Source organism: Myxocyprinus asiaticus, chromosome 29 (assembly GCF_019703515.2).
Source record: "Myxocyprinus asiaticus isolate MX2 ecotype Aquarium Trade chromosome 29, UBuf_Myxa_2, whole genome shotgun sequence".
Lineage (NCBI taxonomy): Eukaryota > Metazoa > Chordata > Actinopteri > Cypriniformes > Catostomidae > Myxocyprinus > Myxocyprinus asiaticus.
Genome location: NC_059372.1, coordinates 26,395,103 through 26,410,594, shown reverse-complemented (window position 1 = coordinate 26,410,594; position 15,492 = coordinate 26,395,103). Strand labels below are relative to the sequence as shown.

The 15,492-nt window shown below is 40.3% G+C and overlaps 2 protein-coding genes across 4 annotated transcripts in view; both read right to left on the bottom strand.

Annotated features, from left to right (window-relative positions):
• Positions 1–8,474, bottom strand: part of lamb2 (laminin, beta 2 (laminin S)) — a 70,943-nt gene extending 62,469 nt beyond the window's left edge. Inside the window, exons 1-2 of the mRNA XM_051661357.1 lie at positions 8,343–8,474; positions 8,119–8,189 (exon numbers count right to left, since the gene is read on the bottom strand). Of these exons, the coding sequence (XP_051517317.1) occupies positions 8,119–8,149 (31 nt within the window). The 5' untranslated portion in view covers positions 8,150–8,189; positions 8,343–8,474. The remainder of the gene's footprint in view (positions 1–8,118; positions 8,190–8,342) is intronic.
• Positions 8,475–11,180: 2,706 nt separating this feature from the next.
• The window catches only part of lamb2l (laminin, beta 2-like), a 91,755-nt gene continuing 87,443 nt past the window's right edge, over positions 11,181–15,492 (bottom strand). For all 3 annotated transcript variants that reach the window (XM_051661354.1, XM_051661355.1, XM_051661356.1), the window contains exons 32-35: positions 15,299–15,440; positions 12,227–12,403; positions 11,979–12,138; positions 11,181–11,781 (exon numbers count right to left, since the gene is read on the bottom strand). In XM_051661354.1, coding sequence (XP_051517314.1) covers positions 11,645–11,781; positions 11,979–12,138; positions 12,227–12,403; positions 15,299–15,440 — 616 coding nt within the window. In that variant the 3' untranslated portion in view covers positions 11,181–11,644. The remainder of the gene's footprint in view (positions 11,782–11,978; positions 12,139–12,226; positions 12,404–15,298; positions 15,441–15,492) is intronic.

Below are 15,492 nucleotides of genomic sequence, written 5' to 3'. Positions count from 1 at the left end.
ACTGGCTAATCCTAGCTCACTCTCGAGAGTTGCTGTGCGCACACAGGGACCTCATGCTCTGGCACCTCAGCCGACTGGGGCTTCAGGTCAACTGGGAAAAGAGCAAGCTCTCCCCGGTTCAGAGCATCTCTTTTCTCGGTTTGGAGTTGGACTCAGTCTCGATGACAGTGCGCCTCACGAACGAGCGCGCGCAGTCGGTGCTGAACTGTCTGAAGGCGTTCAGACGGAGGACAGTGGTCCCACTGAAACTTTTTCAGAGGCTCCTGGGGCATATGACATCCTCAGCGGCAGCCACACCACTCAGGTTGATGCATATGAGACCGCTTCAGCACTGGCTTCAGACTTGAGTCCGGCATGGCGTGGCGTGGCGTGGGACACATTGCATGGCCATCACGCCGTTCTGTGGCTGCCTCTTCAGTCCTTGGACCGACCTTGCATTTCTACGGGCAGGGGTTCCCCTAGAGCAGGTCTCCAGCCATGTCGTGGTACAACAGATGCTTCCAAGATGGGCTGGGGCACCGTATGCAACGGGCACACAGCCGACGGCTCCTGGACTGGCCCGTGGCTGTGTTGGCCATCAACTGCCTAGAGTTGTTGGCAGTACTGCTCGCCCTGCGGAGGTTCTGGCCATTGATCCAGGGCAAGCATGTGTTGGTCCGGATGGACAACACAGCGACGGTAGCGTACATTAACCATCAAGGCGTTCTATGCTCCTGTTGCATGTCACAACTCACCTGCTGTCTCCTCCTCTGGAGTCAGCAGTACCTCAAGTCGCTACGAGCCACTCACATCCCGGGTGACCTCTACACCACAGCAGATGCACTGTCATGTCAGGTTACCCTCAGGGGAGAGTGGAGACTCCACCCTCAGGTGGTCCAGCTGATTTGGAGTCGATTCGGTCGAGAACAGGTAGACCTGTTTGCTTCCCAGGAATCCTCCCACTGCCTGCTTTGGTACGCCCTGATCGAGGCACCCCTTGGTACAGATGTGCTGGCACACAGCTGGCCCCCTGGACTATGCAAATACGCATTTCCCCCAGTGAGCCTACTTGCACAGACCCTGTGCAAGGTCAGGGAGGATGAGGAGCAGATCATCCTAGTAGCACCCTACTGGCCCACCCAGACATGGTTCTCGGATCTCACACTCCTCGTGACAAGCCCCCCCCCCCGGCGAGTTCCCCTGAGGAAGGACCTTCTTTCTCAGGGACAGGGCACCACCTGGCACCTGTGAACAGACCTCTGGAATCTCCACGTCTGGCCCCTGGACGGGACGTGGAAGACCTGGTAGACACGATCACTCAGGCTAGGGCGCCCTCTATGAGGCACCTGTATGCCTTGAAGTGGCGTCTTTTCGCTAAGTGGTGTTCTTCCTGACGCGAAGACCCCCTTCCTGCGCAGTCGGATCGGTGCTTTCCTTCCTGCAGGAGAGGCTGGAGGGGCGGCTATCCCCCTCCACCTTGAAGGTGTATGTAGCCACTATTTCGGCTCATCACGATGCAGTAGATGGTAAGTACTTGGAGAAGCACGACTTGATCATCAGGTTCCTGAGAGGCGCTAGGAGGTTGAATCCCTCCAGACCGTGCCTTGTCCCCTCGTGGGACCTCTCTGTAGTCCTTTGGGGTCTACAGGGAGCTCCCTTTGAGCCCTTGGAGTCAGCTGAACTTAAGGCACTCTCTTTGAAGACTGCCCTCCTGACTGCGCTCACTTCCATCAAAAGGGTATGGGACCTGCAGGCGTTCTCTGTCAGCGAATCGTGCCTGGAGTTCAGTCCGGGTTACTCTCACGTGATCCTGAGACCCGACCGGGCTATATGCCCAAGGTTCCCACGACCCCTTTTAGAGATCAGGTGGTGAACCTGCAAGCACTGCCCCAGGAGGAGGCAGACCCAGCCTTGGCATTGCTGTGTCCGGTGCGAGTTTTACGCATCTATTTGGATCAAACGCAGAGCTTTAGAAGCTCCAAGCATCTCTTTGTCTGATTTGGTGGACAGCGGAGAGGAACTGTCTCCAAACAGAGGATTGCCCACTGGGTCATTGATGCCATCGCGATGGCATATCAGGCTCAAGATGTGCCACCCCCTGCGGGGTTACGAGCCCACTCTACCAGGAGTGTGGCGGCCTCCTGGGCCCTGGCCAGTGGCACCTCTTTGGCAGACATCTGCAGAGCAGCGGGCTGGGCAGCACCCAACACCTTTGCGAGGTTCTACAATCTCCGGGTTGAGCTGGTCTCGTCCTGTGTATTGGCAGGCACGAGCAGGTAAGTTCTGGGACAGCTGGCCGGGTGTACCACTTGCACATAGCGCCTTTCCCTCCCTTGAGCTGAAGACATGCTCTCTTGACTCCCAGTCATGTTCACAGACTGTGATCCCTGGATGACTTTCCTCCTTAGCCCTCTGGCAGCTGAGTTTGCAGAGAAACTCACTGCCAGCCCAGTACGTGCGCTAATGAGACCCTGTACTGAGGTAGGTGCTCCACATGTGCTGGTTCCCCGAAGGCGACCCCATGTGATATCTTCCGCAAAATCGTTTCCCTGACGGCAAACTGAGTCTTCCTTGGGCAGAGGCCCCTCTGCCCCCAGTCGCCATGCTCTGTAGAAACTCCACCCCCTTCGGGTAGGACCCACCATGGGACCTCTCCACATGACATACTTCCGACAAGACTCGGTAAGACCATGTGACGTATTCCACTCAAAATACCCCCCCCCCCTTTTTGGGAGGGGTGTGGTCTCCGCGGTGTCTTCCCCTTGGGAGGGACACCCCCCGACGCAGACACTTATGGCTCCCAGTCGGTTAACAAATTCCACTCTTTTTGGGGAGAAAGAGAGGAAAAGTGGCCTCGGCTGGGCTAGCCTGTCCCTATCGTTGGGCTTGTCTTGTTCCTGAAGGACCGTTCGACGCTCATAAGAGCCTGGTGTGCTGGCTACAAGGCATACAGTGGTCTGCCCATCACACACCGCCAGTTCACGTAACACAGTTCAGAGAGTTGTGGTGTTTTGTATAGGGACCCCTAGTGTCCTTGCATACCAGCTCCTTTTATACCCGTATGTCCGGGGGAGTGGCATGCAAATTCCACTCGCCAATTCTCATTGGCCTTTTTTCAAAAAAGCAGAGGTGTTTGGGGCTCCCAAGAGTGACCACTAGTGTCACTACATCGACACAAAGTCTCGTTCCCTCCATCAGGGAACGGAGGTTACAAAAGTAACCATGACGTTTTCCTGAAAAAAGACTATGACTGAATTTTAGGGTGCTGTTACACAAAAAACTTTTACTATTTACTATTTAATTATATTAAACACTTAAAATGGTGCCATGTGCAATGTGACATGAGAAATTGGCATGCTTCTTCAGAATGTTCATGTACTCTAAATCTACCTCATACTGCTGAATTACTAACAAACGGCATCCCCCATCAGAAATTTTTGCATCAATTTAAATGTGATCACCTTTCCGCGTGGCACTACTGCAAATGCGTTACATGCATCTGAGACACGGGTTCTGATTCCACGGAAACTAGGAAGTAATTGCGTTCACATAAACAATGGTTGCATTTTTGCTCTAAAACTACAGCTAAGTTTAGGGTTGGGGTTTGGGTTAGAGAGTAGAGTTAGCAAAATAAGCATTCCTGTTGACTGTATTAAGCTGCTCTGCTGTGACGTCATATTGTAGACGAACCCGGAAGAGAATTTGCCATGGGTTCACTCAAAATTTCCCTATGAGTTTTATAATGGGGTTTTCAGCTTGTGAGTAAAATAAGGTCTGTGGTAAACATTACTTGACAATACATGGACGTTTTGTTCTACAACATAAATTACACACTTTCATACCTCAAACATGCAGTTTGAAGCCTAATTGAATTACATACTTTAAAAAAAAAAATGCATGGCGGCTTTAAAATTCACGTTTGTGGTATGACTGTGTGTAATTTATGCTGTAGAACAAAATGTCTATGTATCATCAAGTAATGTGTACCACAGACCTTATTTTACACATAAGTTCAAAAACCCCATTATAAAAACACATAGGAAAATCCAGAGGGAACCCATAGCGAATTTGCATCATTTATTTTTTTTTTTTACAGCATACGTGCTATGTGTGATTATAATTAAATGTTTCTTTTTTGCTGTTTTGATCAACAACTGACAGTAAAGGACAGAAAGGTTATTAAAAAAGATATTATTCAGTGACAAATGGATTGCGTGGATCTTCTCTTTGGGCAGATTACACGGAATGATTCAAACCAAACTTTTACTCTCAACACACAGTGAAAAGATCTCGGTGCTGAACATCTTCATCACTTCACTACTCAATCACTGGTGAGTGAAATCTTAAACATTACAAGCCAGTGGCTTATCACACACATTTTTAGTCGCATATGCTAGTGATTTAGAGGGTTGCGCATAGATTAAAAGAGCAGTCTTAGGATTTTAAGAATCGATAACGGGATTGTTCAAATGAAGATCACGATAAATCAGATAATCAATATTTTTGCCTGGCCCTAGTTCTGAAAGCGTGAGAGAGGCCCAGCATGTCCGCGAGAGAAACGGGCTCAATTTCAGTCTCTATCGCGCCTCATAAAAGCTTCTCTGACTTTATTGAGGAACGCCGCTCTGAGTGTGCACTTACAGTATTTAGACGACCTGGTTCTTCTTTATGAAATGCTGGACATGATATGAAAGCACAAATAGTTGTATATAAATATCGATACATGGATCTAAAGTATCGATACAATATCATGAGAAAAAGTATAGCAATATATTGATATTCATTTGTCTCGACACAGCCTTATTTAAGAGGTACTTCAACACACAAGTGCATTTTAGGGACAGAAACCTTAAAAACCATTACCAACTAAGGTGTGTATTACAGTCTTTTTCAGTTCAATGGTCTGTCATTAAATATTCCTTATTTATTATCCTTTGCTTTTTCAAGTGTTTTAGCTTAAAATGGTTCTACCTATTTGCCCAGTCTGAGGGCCAACCAAAAGGACAATTACTGACTCAAAAACATGCAACCACCAGTGTTTGTTAGTGTGTCCAAATCACACAATCCGTGTATAACTGGTTCAAAAAATCTAAAATAAACTCTGACAGGCAGTAGACAGTAAATATAGAATAAAATAAGAGCACCTGCTCTTCTGCTGTCTGCCTCCTACACTCCTGCTACTTTCATTAGAGCCATACCAAAAATAACACCCACCGCTGTCTTCACCACTCTCCCTCTGACACCTTCATTCTCCCCAGCTTCTCCTGTCAACTTTATCAATCCTCTCAGACAGAGAGGCTTCTGCCGAGCCCTGCAGCCCATCACCTACACATACTTACAGCAACTGGACATCATTAACTCTAAATGATAAAGAAAGACACTGAACTCTGGGAAGACAGTGGTTTATTAAGCGATGCTAGTAAAACAGTGCAAAGTGAAATGTAAAATCTCTCTAATTGTAACTTCTCAAACTCATTTAACCTTTCTTTGGGCTCTTTTAAAGGCGTCTTACAATGATGAATCACATTTTCCTTGATCTTTTGATATACATTTAATAAAAAAACTTAAAAGGCCTTAGTTCAGTCTGATTTACTGTCTGATATCCAAAAGGCATGCTTAATTCATTAAAAAAACACATAATGTAATCAAGGATTTGTGTTATATGGTTGAAGGGACATTTCACCCAAAAATTCTCTCATCTTTTACTCACCCTCATGCCATCCCAGATGTGTATGACTTTCTTCTGCTGAACACAAACAAAGATTTTTAGAAGAATATTTCAGCTTTGTAGGTCCTTTCGATGCAAGTGAATGGTGAAAACTTTGAAGCTCCAAAATGCACAGAAGGCAGCGTAAAAGTAATCCACATGACTACAGTGGTTAAATCCATGTCTTCAGAAGCGATATGACAGGTGTGGGTGAGAAACAGATCAATATTTAAGCCAGTTTTTAAAATAAATTCTCCTCTCTGCACAGCAGGTGGCGATATGAACAAAGAATGCGAATCACCAAAAACAAAAAGAAGAAGAATGTGAAAGTGAAAGTGGAGATTTATTTAAATAAAAAAGGAATTAAATATTGATCTGTTTCTCACCCACACCTATCATATAACTTCTGAAGATATGGATTACACCACTGGAGTCTTATGGATTACTTTTATTGCTGCCTTTATATGCTTTTTGGAGCTTCAAAGGTCTGGTCACCATTCACAAATTATTTTTCTAAAAATCTTTTTTGTGTTCAGCAGAAGAAAGAAAGTCATACACATCTGACTCAATGAGTGTTTGTCAAGTGAAGAACTGTCACTCACTAACCCAGTACACATAGTCATTACCACATCACCTTTCTGTAACCTGTTGACCTCTTGTTTCCCTTTTCGCATGCCCATAAATTTGTTTCAGCTTGAACCAGACAGTCTGAGGAAATCACCATATAAGCTAATTGGGGGCCCAAGGGGGGTAATAACATGATCTACAGACCTTTGATAATGACTCATTTAGACTCTGTTTAACTGTGGGGCCAAAACAGGTAGTCTGAGCTGTTTACTGAGACATTAATGCAATAAACTTCAATTCTATAAACAGTTGTGTAAAGGATTCATGAGGCATGTCAACATGGCAATACACCTTGCTGAAATTCTAAATGTAAAATTTTTGTATGCTTGGGAAAATAAGGTCTTGGTTCAGGTTACTGACACAGACACATAAAGCATGCAATGTGCCAATCAGTCCATCCCACTCCATGAAAGTATGTATAACTTGCAGAGATCAAATAAAATTATGATAAAAATTAGGAAGAGTCCATGGCTCTTTGGTTAAATTACATTTCCAAATCGTGAAGTTATATAAAGTAATTCCCTCAACTATTTAACAAACAAAATTAGGGTAATACACTTTACAATAAGGTTACATTCATTAACATTAGTTAATGCATTAGGTATCATGAACTAACAATGAACAATATGTTTATTTTTACAGTATTTATTAATCTTGGTTAATGTTAGTTAATAGAAATAAAATTGTTTATTGTTATTTCATGTTAGTTCATAGTGTATTAACTAATGTTTACATATAACACTTTTTATTTTAAATATGTATTACTATATGTTGAAATTAACATTAAACAAGATTAATAAATACTGTAGAAGTATTGTTCATTGTTAGTTCATAACGTAATTAAAGGAATATTCTGGGTTCAATACAAGTTACCACAAAAATTAATTTTGACTTGCCCATCCTTTTCTTTACAAAAAGCTCAAATCTGTGTTCCAGTGAGGCACTTACAATGGAAGTGAATGGGACCAATCTGTAAACGTTAAAATACTCACTGTTTCAAAAGTATTGCCACAAGATGTAAAAAATATGCATGTTAACATGATTTTAGTGTGATACAATCGTGTAAAGTAATAGCCATTTTACAGCTTCACTGCCATGACAATGTAATGTCAAGAAAACCCTAAAACAAATGTAAAAATTATGATTTAAACAACTTTACAGCTCAAATAGTACATGAGTTATAACAGACATTTTTATGTAAGTCTTCACATTTCTGCTTTTAAACCCTCCAAAAATTGGCCCCATTCAATTCCATTGTAATTGTCTCACTGTAACCCAAATTATTGCTTTTTTTTTTTTTTTTAAAAGAAAGGAGGGACGAGTCAATTTATTTATTTATTATTATTATTATTTTTTTTTTATTTTTTTTTTTGGTAATCAACATTATGCCACAAATGCTGTAGATTGAGCTTAACTCGTATTGAACTGTAATTCCTTTAACTAATGTTAAATAATGAAACCTTATTTTAAAGTGATACCAAAATTGGTTCAGTCAAGTGGTAGCAGGGTAGCCTACAGGGAAAGCAAAGGGAATAGCCTCAACAAACTCTTCAATAACTGTACATTAAAAAAAAAAAAAAAAATATATATATATATATATATATATATATATATATATATATATATATATATATATATATATATATATTAACTCAGGCACTGTAAATTACACTAATAGACTACTTAAATTTAATATAGAATAACATCTATTAACTTCTTGTCTTGATATACATAATAGTAGCCTACATACTACACAGCTAAAACAGCTTGATGTTAATGATTCACTTGATTCATGTTACACTTACCAGAGATGAACAGTAAAACAAAAACGCGCATGGCTTTATGATGGTCCTGTCCCCCGTGCAGTCGCACGCCTCTAAAAATATGAAAATCACCAATAAGCTGTCACTGAAATTCATCATCTCATCATGCATACAACTGCTGGACAAAATCTACCTGTAATAATATATAAACATGCCCAAAGCACCGAGTTCTTTTATTTAAGTTCAAGTTGGAAGCGATTACTCACATTTTTATTCTGATATTCTCGGTGGTCAAGCTGTTCTTTGCAGTAAAGCCATTGAGATGAGACGCGCCGCAGACTTTGAGAGCTATCAGAGTATCAGACGGACTTTCTGAAGTCTTGTTACAGCTGTGTGAATGACTGATGGAAATTACGCGCTGGATTTCAGCGACCCCTGCGCGTCTCATGCATGCTGGATCGGGGTGACGTCACAGGTGGCATCCGAAAACGTAAGCAGCTGACTTGCTGCCTTGTCAGTTAATGGCCTAACCGACAGCGCTTTTTAATAAATGGAACGCTTAAGGAAACTGGTCTCAGAACAGTTTAAAAAAGCACCTTCTTTTCATCCTTCCTCCGTATACAGCCTCCGAAGGCAGCGTTTTCCAGTTTTTGGACTCAGTCACAGACTCCTTTAGAAAAACAAAACAAGATTCTACTTCTTGTTTTCCGAAGCGCCCTGTGCGTGAACGCGTGTGTTAGAACAGGAATGCGCGCTCTTGAGAAATTATTTTAAAAGGATTCCTCTCACGAACTCATAATAAAAATAAGTTATAATAGTAACACTTTTCATTAAGGTTCTGTTCGTTAACATTTAATGCTTTAGGTATCATGAACTAAAAATGAACAGTGATTTTTACAGCATTCAGCTTAATCTTGGTTAAAGGAATAGTTCACCCAAAAATGAAAATTCTCTCATCATTTACTCATCCTAATGCCATCCCAGATGTGGATGACTTTCTTTCTTTTGCTAAACACAAACAAAGATTTTTAAAAGAATATCTCAACTCTGTAGATCCTCACAACACAAGTGAATGATGACCAGACATTTGAAGCTCCAAAAATCGCATATATGCAGCATAAGAGTAATCAATAAGACTCCAGTGGTTTAATCAATATCTTCTGAAGCGATATAATAGGTTTTGGTGAGAAACAGATCAATATTTATGTCCTTTTTAACTATCAGTCTCCACTTTCACATTCTTCTTTTGTTTTTGGTGATTCGCATTCTTTGTGCATATCGCCACCAACTGGGCAGGGAGGAGAAATCATAGTAAATAAGGACTTAAAAATTGATCTGTTTCTCACCCACATCTATCATATTGCTTCTGAAGATATGGATTTAACCAGTGGAGTCTTATGGATTACTTTTATGCTGCCTTTATGTGCATTTTTGAGCTTCAAAGGTCTGGTCACCATTCACTTGCATTGTATGGACCAATAGAGCTTAAATATACTTCTAAATATCTTTGTTTGTGTTCAGTAGAAGAAAGTAAGTCATACACATCTGGGATGGCATGATGGTGAGCCTAAATGATGAGATCATTTTAATTTTTAGGTGAACTATGTCTTTAACGTTAATTTATCAAAATACTGTGATTCATTGTTTGTTCATGTTAGTTCATACTGCATTAACAAATTATAAACAATTTTAAATGTAAAAAAAATTAAAAATTGCATTTGTATGTGCTGAAATTAACATTAACCAAGATTAATAAATGCTGAAGTACTGTTCATTGTTAGTTCATGTTAACTGTTGTGTTAACTAATGTTAACGAATACAGCCTTATTGTAAAGTGTTACTGTTACAATTGTAATAATGGCAATACAATTTTATCCAATGCTGTTTTAATTTTTTTTTTTTTAAACATTTTTATATTTCTGAAAATCACTGACTAAATACCTTTATGTTAAACATTCTGTCTGGTTTTGTGTAAAGAGTGCACAAAATAATTTTTAAAGGGGTCGTAACATACTTTTTTTTAATTTTTTTTATTTTTTTATGTTCCTTGGGGTTCACTTATAATATTAGTAAAGTTTTACTTTATGTTTTTACAGTCATATATTTGTAAAAATGACCATTTTCCACCTTCATTCTGACCCTCTATAAGAAATGCTGTTTTGGTGCTACTTCTCCTTTAAGACTTGACAGTTAACGGCCACTGTTGTGATTTGCTATCTGCTCTTGACTGACCTGCTCTCCTCTTGCCATCACACTGCTCACCGCTAGCTTGTATGGCACCCTTGGCAACCCCCCCCCCCAACAAATTTGGCAAGTAATGGAAATGATAAGGTAAAGTAGGCGTTGATGTGTTGTTGTGGAGGCGGTCAGATGCAAATGTCTACCACGGTGTGACATCACAATATGGAGGAAGTAGAGTACGAGTCGTTTAGGCAGATTGGTTTCAACAAAGGCTCTTGTTTGCAGATATGAGAAAGTTCTGAAACTTACAAATGTATTTCTCATGCCATTACCACTTTAAACAAAACACCAGCATACTTTAATTAAATTCAGATTTATGTAGTCACAAATCCTTTTACTATTGGATATAGACTCATAATTGATGTGTTCTATCAAATAAATTTTTCTTGTGAAATGTACGATAGAGTAGAGCACTACCAGGGCAATATAGTTAGAAGGGATGAAAAATATTTTGCATTCAAATTTAAGGTGCATAAATGTGATTCAGTTGTATAATATGATTCAAAGCTCAGGATCAGTTTAACTCACTGATCCAAACAAAGAGAGGATTATTCCACAGAGATTAATTTATTCTGCATAACAGACTCAGATAGGAGAAAGATGCAGCAGAGGCAGAGAGCTAAACAGGCAACATTTTATGTATGTAAACAACCCAGAAATTGAGGAATAAGCAATAAAATTGTAAACACAAGGTCAAAGTGGCAATATACAGTATGTTGGAAATTGGAAGGTTGCTCCACACAGACATCAGTTATTGACAGGGTTGTAAGGTAACTTTTTTACATTCTTTGTCGCCCCCTCCTGTAATTCAGTTGTAACACATAAAATAACAGGTTTAGAGTATATAAAGAAGACACAATCAATTTACAATTTAATATCAAAGGTTTATTTAATGTGTCCATATATGTCTTTTATACAATAAAGGAAAATGAAATATGGGGCTAGGCCATTTTATCTGCTTTTTAACCTGCATTTAGTTGGATGACAATAAGACCTAGTGCTTCATACCAAAGTTTGTCAATAATGTCATAAAAAAATAAAACTTTGCTGACAGACTGAATGTTGAAATATTTCAAGCCACACATCACGGAAATAAAGCCACTTTAGCAGAAAATTGACAGACTCATTAATTCTTTTAATCGTTTTGAGAACATAGCATACAAAATCACATTAGGCAACTACTTGAACATGAGCATTAAAATGCCATATTTGATCAGATTGGTAGTAGCGAGGTTGCTAATTCTTACTGAAATAGCAATATGGGTTTTTACGTAACAATAACAGGGGGGAAAACTCGGATTTCAGATTGTCCTTTTATATACTATTTCTACTGACAGTTGTTGTAGCCCATGACTTTTATTCGGATATATTCTCTGATGTCTGTAACGTTTTTCTCCAGATCTGCCAGTTCAATCCGCTGCTGCTGCATTTTCTTCTCATTTTTTCTCAACTTTCTTTCCAGTTCTTCAAAGGAGGAAAACAGAACAAAAGCATTAAATAATAGCCAAGTAAAAAGTCAAATAAATGTCAAAGAACTCAGAAATATTCACATACAAAGCTGAATATAATATAAAACAAGAATTTTAGTAGACATAACATTTCATCAGTCTGAGGCAGCACTTTAATTTAGTAAATGTTTAAAGTGGCGGCAGTGCACATACCTCTGATGGCTTCAATGCCCTTAGAGGCTTTATTAAGAAGCTCCTCTGCCTCTTTCTTCATGTCCATGGCTCTTTGGTTAACATCCCCCTCGCCATTCCCTCTCACAGATTGTACCTTCGCTTTCAGCTCCTTGTACAGATTCTCCACATCTGTTAGTTCCTGGTAAACCCACACACAAGTAAACATTGAAGGGTAATGCCAAAAGCATTACATAAATCCATATAGATGCATGCATGCATAAACAAACCTCTTGAAGACCAGCAGCCTCTCGTGTAGCATTGTCCGACTGGGCCTTAGCATCTTGTGCCATCTCCCTGTTCTGCTCAATTTTGTTCTTCAGTAAGTCCACTCTACTGGACAGATTAGCCAATCGCATCATCACATCCATCAGGTTGTTGCCTACATTTACGAGTTTGTTGTCAACCTGAGGGGATAGAAGGAAGATTAGATCAGGTCATAAGTATATACAGAGTAGAGTGCATCTGGAAAGTATTCACAGTGCTTCACTTTTTCCACATTTTGTTATGTTACAGCCTTATTCCAAAATGGATTAAATTCATTATTTTCCTCAATTCTACAAACAATACCCCATAATGACAACGTGAATTTTTGTTTGAAATCTTTGCAAATTAAAAAAAAAAAAAAAAAAAAAAAAAAAAAATTATATATTATATATCACATGTACATAAGTATTCACAGCCTTTGCTCAATACTTTGTTGAAGCACCTTTGGCACCAATTACAGCCTCAAGTCTTTGAGTATGATGCTACAAGCTTGGCACACCTATTTTTGGGCAGTTTCTCCCATTCTTCCTTGCAGGACCTCTCAAGCTCCATCAGGCTGGATGGGGAGCGTCGGTGCACAGCCATTTTCAGATCTCTCCAGAGATGTTCAATCGGGTTCAAGTCTGGGCTCTGGCTGGGCCACTCAAGGACATTCACAGAGTTGTCCCGGAGCCACTCCTTTGTTATCTTGGCTGTGTGCTTAGGGTCGTTGTCCTGTTGGAAGATGAACCTTCACCCCAGTCTGAGGTCCAGAGCGCTCTGGAGCAGGTTTTCATCAAGGATGTCTCTGTACATTGCTGCATTCATCTTTCCCTCGATCCTGACTAGTCTCCCAGTTCCTGCCACTGAAAAACATCCCCACAGCATGATGCTGCCACCACCATGCTTCACTGTAGGGATGGTATTGGCCAGGTGAGGAGCGGTGCCTGGTTTCCTCCAGACATGATGCTTGCCATTCAGGCCAAAGAGTTCAATCTTTGTTTCTCATGGTCTGAGAGTCCTTCAGGTGCCTTTTGGCAAACTCCAGGTGGGCTGTCATGTGCTTTTTACTGAGGAGTGGCTTCCGTCTGGCCACTCTACCATACAGGCCTGATTGGTGGAGTGCTGCAGAGATGGTTGTTCTTCTGGAAGGTTCTCCTCTCTCCACAGAGAAATGTTGGAGCTCTGTCAGAGTGACCATCGGGTTCTTGGTCACCTCCCTGACTAAGGCCCTTCTCCCCCGATCGCTCAGTTTGGCCAGGTGGCCAGCTCTAGGAAGAGTCCTGGTGGTTCCAAACTTCTTCCATTTACGGATGATGGAGGCCACTGTGCTCATTGGGACCTTCAATGCTGCAGAAATGTTTCTGTACCCTTCCCCAGATCTGTGCCTCAATACAATCCTGTCTCGGAGGTCCACAGACAATTCCTTGGACTTCATGGCTTGGTTTGTGCTCTGACATGCACTGTTATCTGTGGGACCTTATATAGACAGGTGTGTGTCTTTCCAAATCATGTCCAATCAACTGAATTTATCACAGGTGGACTCCAATCAAGTCGTAGAAACATCTCAAGGATGATCAGTGGAAACAGGATGCACCTGAGCTCAATTTTGAGTGTCATGGCAAAGGCTGTGAATACTTATGTACATGTGATTTTTTTTGTTTTTTATTTTTAATAAATTTGCAAAGATTTCAAACAAACTTCTTTCATGTTGTCATTATGGGGTATTGTTTGTAGAATTTTGAGGAAAATAATGAATTTAATCCATTTTGGAATAAGGCTGTAACATAACAAAATGTGGAAAAAGTGAAGCGCTGTGAATACTTTCCGGATGCACTGTATTTTGGGCCAACATATATGATGCACATGATACAGTGGCCTCAAAAATGGTTTGGGCACTTCCAGGCACTTTAATCCAACTGAAAAATGTCTGAATGTTATTGCATTAGATACAAAATACTAAACCAAGTGGCTTCTGCAAACAAATAATGCTTTAGCTTTTCTCCCTACTAACTTTTCAGATTGCATTTTTTACTATTAATTTTAGCCAGCTCAAGGTTATTTTTAGTGGATGTATAAAAATATTTTGCTTGGAAAGTGAGTTTATACTATATTCCTTAAAAATAAATGCCACTTGGTTTGATTTTTTTTTAATATGATGCAAAGACAGTCATACAAGTGTAGCTTATTTTAAGTGTGTATATAGTATGTACACATGAACACACAGATGTTTCAAAGATCTGAAATGTAGGTGGCGCTCTAACGCATTTTAGCCCTCACAGATGTGCTCATCCATAGACATTTAGTCTAATTTTCAGTTTACGCCACCCCCCCATTGTTTCATCAAATATTTTGGCCTCTGAGTGGACTAGTAGCTCAGTCTAGTTGTCAAAGGTAAGACATTTTATCACCAATAGTCGAAAACATATTTTTATGATGATTTGTTTAGCATGCTTTTCCTGCTGGATGGCATATTTTGTTCTGGACATCTAAGATACAACATTAGATTATTCAGCAAAGCAAGCTCACAGACAAGTAAAAATGGCAATTTTGTTTTAAAACTGCCTAAGGTAAGACCATAAATAAAGTTTTTGGCTACTTGGGGCTTACAGCAGCAGTGATCAGCCCATTAAAGAGACGTTTGTATATGATGTCTTACACAAATCATATTTCACTTTGTGATTATTTAGAAAATCTTTTGAACTGTGGTATTAGGGCAACAAAATAAACTGTATAGTCACATTCCTGAGAATGAGAGCTTTCATCTGATATATGACTTTTCCATTTAAGTGCTACATGAAAGACTTTTATATTCATATTAATATTTCTACCCCATTACCTCTAGGGGGCACTAATTTGTGACGCAATGTTTTCAGGCCATCTTTTGTTATTTTATGTAACACATGCGAAAGTGATGGTATTCTCAGAAAAATTCAGATTCTAAGCTTTCAAATGATATGCCTGAATTATGTATATGGGGACTTTAACGTTTTATGCGTAAACATTTTTCGTGATATATGGCGTGCCGGGTCCATAGAGTTTAAGGGGTTAATTACCGTAGTGGTGATGTTCTGGGCACTGTTCAGGTTTTGCAGGGCTGTGGTAATTTCTTTCTCAGCTTTCTTTATGGCACTCTGGGAAGTTTCAAGTGCCTCATTAGTTTTATTGATATTATCACTCACTCCCTCTGCTTGTGCACTATGCAAACACAAAATCACACAGAAAAGCAGATCCAACATCATTTATGTTG